Raw genomic sequence first — 14,434 nt, 5'->3', positions numbered from 1 at the left:
GCAAATTAAAAATAAAACAAACATGTGGTTCCTCGAAGGACATGTATGAGGGCATGTTTTAGGACGTCAGAGACTGTGCGAAAACTACCTCGGAACGCAGCCGGGGTATGTGACGCCACGGATTTGTATTCAGGCAGTGCTCGATATATTCATTGCATTTCTGTCCAGGAAGTGGAAAATTATTCTACCGCTATGCAATGTGCACCATATAACAGTGCATGTTTAAAAAAAATATACATTGGCCTTCTCTTTGTTGCTTGCACTGCAAGTGTTTTTGCGGTGAAAAACGTTTTGTGTTGCGTCATTATTTTCTGCACTTCACGCATCGTAATTTTCGAAAATAAATTTTATTTTTATAGCAACGACGCGTATTTAGCACCTAAGAAGGGCCGCCCTTCTCGTGCCGCTGCGCCGCAGGCAGCTCAACCTTTTCAGCCTTGGTGGCGTCACTTGACACCACAGCGCAAGTGTTCCGCTATAGCGCACCAGGAACAGAAGAACCATTGATGTTTACTGTGGGAGTTCCTTCGGGATCGTCGTTTTTATCGATTCTACTACTGCGGCATCTGTGCTAAGCTGACCGGTATGAGGAGGAATAAGACGCAACAGAGAAGCCATGACTAAAGAAGTAACAGTACAGCAAATTGCTAAATTAATATCTCATTCATTATCCATCACTTATTTCACACTGACATTTTTAAATTTTCTAAACTTTCACCCAGCTTTTAAATATGACTGAATACATATAGGCCCCGCTAGACCACGTTTTTCACATCTGCGATATTGACACCATCAGGGCTCAACGGTTGTCAGGGAAGGCAGTCGAGTGATGCTGCAGGGAATATTTCTGGAGGGGCTTTCACTTGCTTTTTTCTTTGTGTAGATGTACCTATATTTATTAGGTTGTTTGACTGCTGACATCATTTATTGCTTGCGGCAATCATACAAAATGATGTGATTGTTTTTTGAAATAAAAAAAAAGAAAAATAGAAATTTTCGCTATCACAGAGCACGAATGTTGGAATCAAGCCATGCACTGTCAGTGGTAATATTGGTGAAGAGCGACAGAAAAAAATAAAAGTGCGAACACATTCACACTTGCACTCGAGCTGTTAACCTTTTTTCCGCTATATTCTTCTTGGGGACCGCTAGTAGGCAGCTATATAGTGTAGCACGTGGACCGGAGCAAGTGCATCACCGCACGTGCATTTCGTGTTCGGGTCCTTGATGCCGGCAACAACGCAGCATATTTTTTTATACTTATGCTCGAAAACGCGAATTCAATATACTGAAAAATGCGTTATCTCTTATTCTTGACCAACAAACAGCGGCTCTGAATTTGGCTGTGGATGAAACAAAATTCTTTGTCGGCTGTGTAAAACTTGGAATGGGGGAAAATAACGAACTACAGAATAAAAAGTAAATAAATATTTAACGAGTCCTCCAAAATGCAAAATTAAACACATTTTCATTCATTTCTTCGTCGTTACTTGCGTTAACCAAGACTGTCATTTCGACGCGCCGTTTCGATGGAGACGAAACGGAGTGGCGTCCGTGTGCTGTGCGATGTCAGTGCACGTTAAAGATCCCCAGGTGGTCGAAATTACCTTGTAGCCCTCCACTACGGCTCCTCTTTCTATTTTTCCACTTTCACTCCCACCTTCCTCCCTTCTCTTTTGTTTATATGTGTTTCGGGTCGATGGGTGCTCGGGAGGTTCAAAATCAAACGCGTGTCGCAGGCCGACGAGGGCCACCCGCATAGCTCTTCACAGCCGGTTGCGATACAGCTAGCAGCTTCAAGAAAAATCGTGATGCTAATGTTTACTAGGGAAAACAGATAGAGGAGAAATGCTTCAAGACTCGCTGAAATATACACTTCATGCCAGTCATATTTATTACACGAGAAAACCGTCTCTGAAGCAGTGTATATAACGGATTAAGTATGTTCACAGGCTAAGTAGTAGTTTTCCCGCTGGAATTACCAGTTACGAAGTATTAGTACGCTGCTGTGCTCATTTGATGAAGTTTACAAGGCTGTGAAAACAATGGACGACTCCGACGCCGGTCAGGATAACCTGGAAGTGTAAATAAATAAGCGTTAGGATAACTCACATGAGGAACGACAAGTGTTGCATTTCTGGCGTTTGAAAATTTTATCGTGGTGTGCTAAATCATCTTAGTGTAAGTCGGACATACCTTTAAAGAGTGTAAACACCCTTTACTATTTATGGATTTCCACGTGGTATTCGCCTGAAACCGCTAAATAATATATAATGGAATTTTTCGCGCATGTTGCTTCAGATTAGGTTTTAACAGCTTTGTGACGTCAACGGTCCTGATGTGAGGTATTCAAGTGACATCACGGGTGCCATTTTGTGCGGCAATGCACAGCTTCAGCAGTGCAAGCCGAAGAGATGACAATAAGCTGATTAAGTAGGCCTGCAGCCGTTCGAACGTTACATGGTCGTCTTTATTGATACTTCTGGGAAAGGGTACGTTGCTGGTAAGTGACCTAGGAAATAGGGCAGTTCGTTGAGGTGTATTATGAGACACATAGTGCTTCTACTCCGGAGGAGTGTGAAAAGAAGTAAAGACCCACTGAATGCTCTGGAAGTTCAACTGACTGCTGCCAACCTTGAGCTACGCTCACCTGATGACGATTGAGGTGAGAATTGGTGTGTATATTTTTATCTTACAGCCTTTACTATGCACTGCCTCAAGACCGCCAGTGCGTGGTATCTTTATCGCAATTTTCTAAAACAAAGAAAATCAAAGATTTAATAATGCCTTTGCTATTTAGCTGCTGTCTATGACAATGAATGCCTTCGAAAGTTAACATTGCGCAACGCATGCTTAATTGTTTAACTACCTTTTTTTTAAATGTTGGTGTTATATGGCACATATAAAGGAGGGCTACACTTACGGGGAGCTTTTGAAATCGCGCACTTTACACAATTCGATTAAAGTTTTTTGCACACGCGTGAAAAAGGGAGCCTAATAAACCCAAGACTTCTAATGGTTCTACTATAAAACGTTTTAGCATTAAAAATGCTCATTATGAAAGGGCGTAGACGCCACTGTTTTCTTTCATTCTTGTTGTTCCTTAAAAAAGGATGTCGTCTTCGTACTGCATAATGGGGTTTCCGTGCAAAACCTTGGCAGCGCGACCTTTTATTTTCTGCTGCACAGGGTGCATCACGTTTGTTCTCACCATTATTATCAAGTAAATTCACCGTCATTATCACCGCTACTGTCATCAATAAAATTACCACTAATTGCAGGGTCATTGCCATCGCTGCTATCTTCCTCACAGTAGAAAAGCAGAAGTATGATACACTTTACATGATCCGTGCGTGCCGTAGTTGGTTAAAGTGCTCTACTGGAGATCCGAGGGACGGAGATTCGATTCCTGGTGGAGACAGGATTTTTATTTTCCTGGCGACGTCATCATGACGTTATTTGATTGACAGCTATAGTGTGACCGGACGGACGTCGACAGTATGAGCCATTAAAGGTTTTCGCCAATAAACAAATCTGCCGAGGTGCGCCAAATGTGGCGCTGAAGTGTGCCCGTTGCGTTTCGGAACGGTTTCTCTGAATCGTTCCGGTTTGGGATTGGTTCAAAGATGGCGATAAATGCATGGGCTCTGTTTCCTTCCAGTTCAAGCAAATCGATCAATAAGTGCGTTTTTCGCGAACGAAAGTAGGCACGATGCAAAAATGAAATCAATAAATTCATCAGCAGTACCGTTTTCGAAGTTCATTGCAGCAGAGCGGGGAGTGCGTGCAAAGCCATGCCACCTTCTCTGCTTATCTCTATTTTTCTTTTGTATTCAACCACAGTGAATCATGCCACTGGCCCACATGCTGTTACTTACCCCCGTAGGGATCCTGAGGAGCAGAGCGTCGTGCTTGTGAACGTTGTGGAATATGGCTCCTCCGATTACGTACAACAGGCCGGCCATGCAGTGGTACAGCGCGTACTGCGGGGCAAGGCACGAGAATAATGGTGAGTTGGCACGAAGAGGCTTGAGAAAAGCACTGCTTCTTCTTGGATGTCGCCTTACGATACGCTGTGCTAAACACGAGCCCGTGGTTTCGATCCCAGACGCGGTGGTCGCACTTTCACGTAAATAAGGGTAATGCCAAGCCCTTCTCTACGGCAGACCCCGTAAATACTAGTCATGACACGTTAAAAAAAAAAAAAGAAAAAAGATAATAAGCATTTTACCGGAAGTTAACAAAGAAGCAACCGCGATTTCGGCAATTGTGGTAGTCTAGCATATGGGTAGTAGGAAGCGCCGCACAACTCGTGAGAGTATTTTTGCAATCGAATGTAGCTCAGCAATTTCGTATCGTCAGCTGAGGTTTCCATGTCAGCATGATTGTGAGGTAGCGTTGAAAGTGGAACCTTGCGTCGTTTGTTAAGTGTTTGCCTGGATGAGCACTTGTACGTCATACGGTGTATATTCCCGCTGCCTAGCACATAAAACCCGAGCAGTTAATTGTTGGCGCGAGCAAAATGAAAACGACGCTGTATACAAGTGCCAAGAAGCCCATAAAACACCGTTGCCGCATTTTGAGAAAGCTTATGGCTATGCAGACATTTACGAGTCGCGGTGACTTCGCGATGATTCGGAGCTTTCAGCAGGCAGCGAAAACCGTGACAAATAATGACCGAGGGGATGGGACACTAGCATTAAGATACAGCTGTTATATACGCCCCGTGCGCCGCCTACAGGGGCGCCACTGAAAGCCGCGTCGTTTTCAAAAACCTTTCTGGGATACGAGTTGCGGCTGCTCATGCGTCGCTGCGAGGATTGGCGTCTTCGTGGGGGCGGTTTATTTTTATTTTTTTTTTCAGCTCCTGCCTATTTTTACTACTGCGGTATGAAGCATAAAATTAAGGTTGGCCTTTATGCAGAGGGGAAAACATTGATAATGCTGCAGCCATCTGGGAGAAAATAATGCGTACACGCGCCAGGTGCCTCCTACAAACAAGCGCTAAATGACCGGCTGCATTTTTTCGCCCGGTTTTACAGTGGGTATACTGCATCGAATGATCAATTACTAGCTGTAACAGAATAATCGCTGTATTTGTTTTTTTTTTTTCACTTACCCTGCCTTTGCTGCAAGCTCTTTTAATATGTGGTCATGGTGATGCGCCTCGATTAAATATAGGAGACATTCTGTGCCACCCTCCCTTACACACCGCCTCATCGTCTGAATTCACAAGACTTTGATGCAATGTCGCTAACGGTCACGTATCGCAGAAAATTCGGCGGCGTCGTCGCTGGCCGTAAACGAAAAAAACACGATGGCAAATTCAGGAGGAGTTTGAAATGTTCAGATTAGCGCTAAATCAAGTTCCTTAACTAAAGGAAGATAATTGAGCGGAACTGAAAACGGAGTGAAGTTTGAGTTAGGGTGTAAGTCGAACCCAGGACTTTCGTGTTGCGAGACAGGCACACGCTCATAAGTCGCGAAGGCTCGCAGCATGGTTCAAGCTGAATAAAGGTAGACTTACTGAATCCGCGATGTGAACGGGGTCCGATAATGCAATCGCGCTCTGATATTAGTAGGCGATGCCTAAATAAGTGCCCCGACGTTTAAAGCATCCCTCACGGGAGCCAGGTCCGCATGGGCACCATGCATAATTCTATGAAAAGAATAGATTTTTTTTCTACCTTCTGGAGTTCTTTTTTTTTTTTTCTTTCTTTAGGCCACCGTAGACAATCTTGCGACTCGGACCTCGGCTTCTTTTCCTTTTCTATTTTTATTGTTATTCACCGTTCTAAAAGGGTTCTTTTTGTGTAATCGTCGGCTTTTGCTCCCCTTTATTTATTTTTAATTGACTTCAAGGTCGGTAAATCTTTTGTCGATACAAGCTCCCTCACCTTTTTTTTAAAATGTTTTCTAGTTGTTCTAGAGGAGAAATAAAATGAGTAAAATGGGCTTAGCCGCAACGATGGATTGGTCACGGCGATGACAAGTTTTATAGAGCACACAGACGGAAATGCGTGAAACGTGACAATGCGGGCGCTAATATCATCATCATCATCATCATCATCATCATCATCATCATCATCATCATCATCATCATCATCATCATCATCATCATCATCATCATCGTCGTCGTCGTCGTCGTCGTCATCATCATCATCATCATCATCATCATCATCATCATCATCCTGACTATACCCACTGCAGGGCGAAGCCCTCTCCCATATTTCTCCACTTAACCCGGTTCTGTGCTAGCTGCATCCACTTGACCCCTGCGAACTTCTTAACCTCATCCGCCCACCTAACTCTCAATAGCTTACAATATTCCTTTCGTAAAGCTTATGCGCTTAAGTAAAAGGAGGAAATATTTAAAGATGGTGTTCCTTAGCAAGCACCGCTTATAGGCGATTAAATGTATGCACCATGCGCTTGGAGCATCGTGTTCAATTAATTAAATTTCGTACCTGACGCTCATCATAGCCGTCTTTACTTTGCCCTCGGGACCTATTAATGGCTTCAAAATTAAGTGCCATAAAAATATGCTCCACTGCACTGAGTAAATGAACTCAGCAACCAACATATATTATTTTTCCGCCACCTAAACGCGAATAAAAGCTATTTTCAGAAAATTCACGACGATGCGCCGATATTATTTCAAATCCTTTCATGTCGAAATATGAGACAGGAAAGAGAAGCGATTTGTTAACGCGAAGTGAACTCGAACAGTACGCTCTAGGTCGTAATGCTTGCCGAGCTGGGACGAGTAAATACAATCCACAGCGCATTTTTTTTATAGCTTTCGAACGTTTACCCAAGCATAACTATCGCTGGAGATGCCCCCTAGTTTGTGTCACAGTGCATTGACAGCGGATGCTGTTGATGCAACGATGCAAGAGCCGCGGGAAAATGAATTCATGACGCAAGGACGGCATAGGAACACACGGCTAGCAGACGACGCTCCGCTCCCGGACTTACTTTCAGCCTCTCCACCAGTGGCATGGCTGTCGCTTTGCACGGGCCGTACACACTTTCCACTTCAGGAATAGTGGTAAACAGGCATTCACGATCTGAGAGCACTTTCCAAATGCGTGACACGTCATTCTTGTAGTTATTTCGCTCTTGTGGTCCGGACCTTCAGTCACTATCTGCCCTAAGTAGAACTACTCATTCACTACTTGCAGCGCCTCACAAAATTTATAAATAACCGTTTCATGCTGAGGCAGTTTACCATTACTTCAGTTTTCTTCATATTAGCTTTTAGACCCACCATTATGGTTTGCTTGAACGGCTCACATATCATGCTTTGCAATCCGCCCCTTTAGTTACTTAGCAAGGCAATGACATCGGGGAATCACAGACTTCTAAGGTATTCACCGTTAGCTTACAAACCCAGCTGCTCCCAGTCTATAGGTGTCTGGATACTTCCTATAAAAAAAAAAAGCGCTTTATAGCACGGGTGAGGCCGTGTATAGCGCCTCTCCTAATTGGGATTTTCTAACTTTTTTTGTGGAGGGATAGGGGGCCTGTGCAGCAGTATACACATATTTCAGTACTTATGCATGTGCCTGTTCTACCCCAATGTTCCACAGCACCAACATGAGTGCTGAGGTTTCGCAAAGTCAATTGCTTTCTCGTAAACTATAAAAAAATACGTATAGTGGTTGGTTATGATCTGTGCGTTCCTCTATCACCTGATTGATAGTGAGAATATTGTACAATGCTGAGTAGCCTTTGCGAAATCCTGCCTTTTTCTTTGGTTGATTAAAGCTCGGATCGGTAGGCTGCGAGCAGCACTAATTAAGGCCTTTCACTTATGCGCAATGCAAATTCTGATTTCGGTTGCGGGGGACTCTATTTTTAAACATCGTAATAAAAATTTTCCCTGGAAGATATTATTGAAGAGACATTCTTTAACATTTCAGGCATACGGCAACTGCAATTGGGCAGCGGAGCCCCTAACATAGACAGAAAGCGTTTACTCGCGTTCCAGTGAACAAATTTCACTACACAGCGGCTGATAATCATCATTTTTGATCCAACCGATAAACGACGGTTTTGACCATGCCTTTGTAGCACCTAAGCGTTACGGAAACTTTGCATTTTTGTATTCGTAGAAACACTATTGAATGTTCTTATGCTTCATTTTAGAGCGTTAGGCTTACTTAGCCAGGCACAAACCTCAAGGCGAATGGATGGTGCAAATCTGGCCTTAATCTCTCGCACTGTACAGCGAACATCGTCGTCTTCATTGTAGCGCCCGCTGACGAGAGCACTATGCTATCGCCGCAGCCAATCACGCCTCGTGTAAAACTGCAACGTTATCTCGCGCTGTGCTGTGAACATCTTTATCTTCTTGAAGTTTCATCTACGCCGCTTCTTGATTCATCCCAGATAAATGCACCATACAAGTATGCTGTCTCGCCAAAGACAGAGACTGCGGCCGTGCCAGACTGGCTGCTGAGACCATCGAGCGACGAGAACCCAAACTATCCTGTTGCCGAGAAGCTTACTCGCGGAAACAAATGCAATATTCCAAAAAATGATAAAGCAACTCTGAACAGCACTCAGTTAAACTATTTGTGAAGGTACTACAACGCAAAGCCTTGCACGGAACAGCGACACTTGAGGTCCGCAGAACAGCTCAGTATTCAGCTCATAAATTGACGTGCGAACGAATCCCATGGAGCGAGATGTGTAGCTACTACTGAAAGGTGTCCCATGAGGGATAGTGGGAAACAGGCAACAAGAGAAGCTTTCTAGCAGAATAACGGGGCTGCGAATGCTATCTATTGCAGCCACGATCTAAGAAATTGAATTGCAAAGTGCCGCTAGTTGATTAAATATTGAACAACAAAGGGAAAGCTTTCTAGTAGAATAAGAGGGCTGCGAATGCTATCTAATGCAGCCACGATCTAAGAAATTGAATTTTAAAGTGCCACTAGCTGATTAAATATTGAACAACAGACAGAACAGTTCTGGGATCCAGTGCTTGAATATGTTTGCTGGTATGATAAAATTTATAATAACGTAAAACAATGTTTATTTGAAATGTGAAATCAGTGTTTATGATATAACATTTAACACCATTCGTGAATTTTTAACACTATAGCAACATCGAAAAGTCAGCGTTAGAATAATGTTTACTTTGTTGAACTAACGTATTCCATATAATACATAATGTTATTGCGACTTTATGGCATTCTTTAGCACTATTCCAATATTCCGCGCTATCTGGGGCACGGTATTGAGCTTTCCTTCCCAATAGGGAGTTTTAGAATAGGAGCACCTTATCGCTTAGGAGGATATATGGGAGCAGCGCTGTCAGAGTGCATGCGCGCATGCCCGGAATGAAAGGCACATTCTTCGTCGTTTAAGCGCGGCATTCCGCGCGTGTGCATTGTCGCCCGGTATTTACCCTATCCCCCTAATCGATATGGTTCGCTATACTAAAACTGGCGAGCGATATACTCTAAAGCGGACATGCAGCATTCTGACTGGGCTGTTAAAGAGGCCCACAGATGCAGCGTGTTGTGAAGCGGTGCGCATATACTAACAAAGAGGGTCTCCGGCAGGTGCATCTGCGTGCAGGGCGAAGCAATGCCGGAGATTATGATGAGCGTGTTGTTGAAGCAGTACGTGAAGGCGAGCAGGAAGGCCAGGTGCGCGTACCACTGGTACGTGATGCTGTGCGACATCAGCAGGTACATCACCATGACGGCGGCTGCGCCGAGCTGCGAATCGCAATCAACGTGCCCAGAATTCAGCAAACCGGCCACAGTTGCGACTGTTGAGGACGATTATAGAGAGATGATAATTTCAGGGCTCGTTACTATCCAACACATGCTTGCTGTACGGAATAGATGGGTCGAAAGAAAATATGTTACTGCTAGTGAGTCAACATTGTGTACAGGGGATGTCAGTAGGATGGTCTGCTCGCGGCTGCAACGCCGCGCGCAAGCAGTCCTCATTTCGGCGTGAGTCCTCGGCAGAGGTAGCACTTTTCCTCGTATTTTGCGCTTTTGCGCGGATTTTATCACTGCTGCCTTCTCCTTACCGTGCTTTGCTTTGCGGTATTCGGTGGCCACGGGATAATTAGTGCGGTACTTTTGCACTGAAATGGAAATGCTGAGCGCACAGATGAATTCACCATCTTACATTGTGTGTGTTCTGGTGTTCTGGTGTTGTGTGTGTTCTTACCTGGTGTTCAATAATTATGGGTACGTTTAAGTCACCTTAAGAGTTGAATGCGACAGAACTAGAATCAATATTCCTGCTATAGGTCTTTATTATAGCCGTACGACGTGCTTATTGCCGTGTTTCGTTTCTTTTACTTATTTTTAGCATTTAGAGTACGTTGGTTGTGAGTGCAACATATCGCCACCGCTGTCGGTCATTTCACGTGACCAGCACATCTGCCAACAGTTATAGAGCACCTGCCAAGTCGACCATGTCATGCGGTCTCGCGAAGTCTCACCCCGTTGATCTATCAGCACTTGGCCATAACGCGCGTCTTTCTCCCCTCTTCTTTTCTTTGTTCTCTATTTTATCTTCTGTCCGTACGAGGCAGCGGAGGTGGCTCAGCTACAGAGCCAGCAGCAGGCCCGTGCATTTCCTTTTCCTTCTTAAGTCGCAAGAACAGCCCGGGCATCAACCAACCCGGCCATGCGACGTGGGCTTATGACGTCACGCTCCCCAGCAACGAATTAGCCCTTGGCCATATCAGCTGCCAATTGCCAAAACACTTGCCAACTAGGCAACGAAACTCCCTGATTCTCTGACCGATCAGTGCTCAGACAGGTCATGCGATCTTGTGATGTTGTCAACGTCTTGATCAATGGCTACTATTCGTGACGCGGACAGACGATGGCTTTTTTGTTAACTTGACCATGAATAAGGCTGCATTAAATATAAAGGTAAAAACAAATTAATGCAGACCATAGCAGTTCTTGGCCGCCTGGAATCGAGTGCGCTTTTCGACGACCAGGGCCTCAGGCTGGAGTTTTATGTAGCTCGTTAAGAGTAATTAATTGCGCGCAATAACATTTTCTTTCAATTTTTAAATACAGTGATTACATTTTGCTAGCATCAATGCTCTCAGTAATCGGATTATTATTAACGCAATATCGTCAAAGGCCCCGCTCCGTTCGGCGAAAACTGTTGAGGCGGCGCTGTCAGCGAGTCAAGAAATCCAAATTGGTCGAGAGCATGGAGGAAGGAAAGAACTTAGGAGAGGCCCTGATGTCATTTTTTTTTAAAGCCGGCGCGGCCGCGCCGCGGCCGCGCCGCGACCGGACGCTGCAACGTCTCTCCTCCTCCTTAGCCCTCCGCATTTACTTTCTCCGCAACGCTCACGTACCTAGGGCCCTTAGCAACGGTGTTGCTAGTGGCCCGAGTTTTCATAGCAACAGTTGGTTAAGCCTAAATTTTGACGGCACTTGCGCCACACTTTCTCCAATGCATTTGGAATGGCAAGGGCCTCTCCTAAGTTGTTTCCTTCCTCCATGGTCGAGAGGGTACGATGTCGACTACGGAGCTACACTGTTGTAAAAGATTAAAGAGTAGACAAATTGTGATTATGAGGGCCTAACGTGCATAAATGTCATTATAACACATAACAATGTAAATTGCCATCAGTGGTGAGATATACCAGAATATGTTAAATTCTAATCTGCAGACTGTCCTTTTAAATAAAAAATTGTAAAAGGACGGAATCAAACGCCGGTCCATTGATCACGCATCACATGCTCTACCTACCTACCATGCGCTACCAATAACTCTAGGCCACTGACGCACGCTCTTTGGACTTGGGAGAGAGTGTGATTTCACACGACCTGCTTTTCGTAGCAACTTGTACTTGAAACGTTAGCTAATTTGTGCCCATATGGGCTCGATGTCTGTCAAAGGTTTGTCAAGGGTTTCCCAAGCAGACGTAGATACTATTTAACAATGTCGCATAGTACTGGAGTAACTTAATTGGCCTACAAGTTTCCTTCAGTAATCCATTCTTAATAAAATCAAATACGTTTCGTATATACATTTGGGACCCTACCATAATATCTTAATACACTGATTAGAAATTGCTGAAGGAAATTCCGCTCGATTTATCCTCCACCTAACCACAACAGAACCGATAGTGTAACCGAGATCCAGCCTCAGCCTTCAATATCTTGCATTTCATCGTAAATTCACTCGCTTTTGTCTGTGTCGAAAATATTTTTAGCATGCTTCATTGCGTGACAGGCTCATTTTTTTTTTTCTTATCTTCGGTAGATCATCCACTCAAATAAGCCTCCCACGCCGCAGTTTCTTGCAGTTCTTCTTGCCTCGTAGCTAAAAGTCTGAGTCGTCTTCCCGACGAAATTATTACATTTCGTGACCATGACCTCTTTAATAATTCACATTACATAAGGAGAAGCCAGCTCTGTCAGGTTATCAATTACTGCTACTGTGCCATTCAATTTTGTTGATGTGTAACCACTCCCTTCTGTAGTGAAAATGGTCTTGAGGATTTAATAAATAATAAACAAGTAAACGAATAAATAAATGGTAAGTAAGTTACCCGTAATGAAAAAAAATAACAGTTCTAACCACTTGGTGGTAAACATCAGTGTCAGCGCCGGATATCCGTTCGCAATAGATAGATACTCATTGCTCTGCGGAAATGCCGTGCTTGCTAAGATGTCGAGAAGTGCTAGCTCTATTTGGCTACTTTAGACAAGCGCCATGTTTCGTGCGCGATTCGGATTTCTTCGCGATGGAAGAATAGAATGTTACATTAAGTCTGTTTTGTTCCTTCAGAACACGAACAGCGATGCACTAGGCTGTTAGCAGTAACTGCGAGCTGGTGCGCAAGTTCTTCGTACGTTACTATTCCGCTATTCCCTCCGGCGTGTCCACGTAGACAGTAGTTAGTGTTGCTACTTATGTCTTCACAAGGAAACGCAAAAAAAAAAAAAATACTGATCGAAACCTAGAATGTCAATCAGCGTATGGATTTCAACAGAGAACAGATCAAGGTAGCGGCAGCGGCTCGTTCTAGTCCGTGTACATTTGTATTGCATAGGAATAAAAATGGGGAGGAAGAATAACGCAATAGCAATTGTTCACTATTTTTCTCAGATTCTTCGGTGAAGAACGAGTGACGATAGTAAAAAAATTAGCAAGCCTGTTCTGCAGCGCAGATTCTTCTGGGTTTTACTCTCAATGCGGACGCGTCGATGGGAAGTTGCCAAACTGCTCGTTCGCGTCCTTTCCTTATCTCCTGTTTCCAATTCCTCTCTGTTTAGTTATCGCTTCACAGCAACTAGGTGAAACCGCCACTTTAGTGTCATAAGTTCTACAAAACAGAAGCGAGCACCAAGGGCAGCTTGGAGTCGTTATTGGGAAAGCATATGAAAGTTCTTTCGGCTGGAATTGCTGGATGGACACAACACTATGTTGGCATTGGACTATGTTGGCATTGGTCATGAAGGCATGTTTGAAGACGTAGTTGCGGCATTGCTCGAGCCACACACACCACCCGCCTCCGACTACTTTATCGTGCCGCCGGAAAGGAGAAAAGAAATTAAATAGCAATACTAAGTCCGCAGAGACAGCGAGGACGCTACGTAGGGGTGACGTCATGTCACTTGACCAGATTCAAACGACGTCCAAAAAAAGAATCACTGCAGGTTTGCGATATTCGTTAACGCAAAACTTGAGCGCAGCTGCTGAGGTATTTTGCTATGAAGGGGAATCAGCTGTCGCATACGACATAGCCTGCGTGTACACGTGTATACCACGACCAGAGTTTTGCGCAGCATGTTACGAGTAAATATTTGTAACAAACTGTGTTTTCTTCAAATTTTGCAATTAGTGGATCCTGAAATGATAACTTTCAGAAAACTTTTATTTTTGTTTTCTGCAAGTTATTGCTAGTAATTAGTAACTCTACGCCTAAAAAATATACTAACTAGCGGTTTGCACTACTGCACACCTTTACAGTATACGACACGCAGCTTGAATGACTCCGTCATCGATCGAGTACATGTGCTCAAAGTTTTAGCGTGAACTAGTAAATACTGTAGTCATTTTTTTTTTTTTCATTCTGCCTTGGACCAGCAGCGTATGGCCCGCGAATGTTAATAGTGACCTGTAGTTCTCACAGACGCAGAGAACAACTAGTAGGTCGTTGTAAAATAAAGGAACAGACTATTATAAAGAGACTTGGATTGCTATCTGCGCCGATGGTTCGGGACGTACATCGCATTGTGCATTCGGCACTTACTGCTTCGAGACAGGTAAGCGTGCCCTGCGCTGTGGTGACGTAGCGCGGATTCACTTCAATGAGCTGCGGCACGTCGTCGGCAGCAGTGCCCTCCGACGCTCCAGCATCTCCTCCTGCAGTGTCCGCCTGAGAGGAGAAAGCGATCAGCTTTCGCCGTTGCTCCAT

The 14,434-nt window shown here is 44.3% G+C and overlaps 1 protein-coding gene across 1 annotated transcript; it reads right to left on the bottom strand.

Moving 5' to 3' along the window:
* Window positions 1-2,012: 2,012 nt before the first annotated feature.
* On the bottom strand, window positions 2,013-14,434 carry LOC146203213 (uncharacterized). The gene is made up of 4 exons (XM_084602980.1): window positions 14,270-14,434; window positions 9,558-9,734; window positions 3,879-3,983; window positions 2,013-2,075 (listed from the first exon to the last, which is right to left on the bottom strand). Exons 1-4 carry the CDS (start codon window positions 14,432-14,434, stop codon window positions 2,013-2,015), a joined length of 510 nt encoding a protein of 169 aa, XP_084459106.1.

The sequence above is a fragment of the Amblyomma maculatum genome, chromosome 1 (genome assembly GCF_055883805.1).
Source record: "Amblyomma maculatum isolate TAMU_Amacu chromosome 1, ASM5588380v1, whole genome shotgun sequence".
NCBI lineage: Eukaryota > Metazoa > Arthropoda > Arachnida > Ixodida > Ixodidae > Amblyomma > Amblyomma maculatum.
Note: the sequence above shows the minus strand (reverse complement) of the source record. Positions and strands in the feature narration are given on the sequence as shown.

Excerpts from the sequence above, each read along its gene's own strand:
- LOC146203213 (XM_084602980.1), bottom strand. The coding sequence starts at position 14,434 with ATGGAGCAACGGCGAAAGCTGATCGCTTTCTCCTCTCAGGCGGACACT. Across the intron at positions 9,735-14,269 it reads CGCTTACCTGTCTCGAAGCA|CTCGGCGCAGCCGCCGTCAT; the intron begins GTAAGTGCCGAA and ends TGCGATTCGCAG. Across the intron at positions 2,076-3,878 it reads TCCTCAGGATCCCTACGGGG|GTTATCCTGACCGGCGTCGG; the intron begins GTAAGTAACAGC and ends TTACACTTCCAG.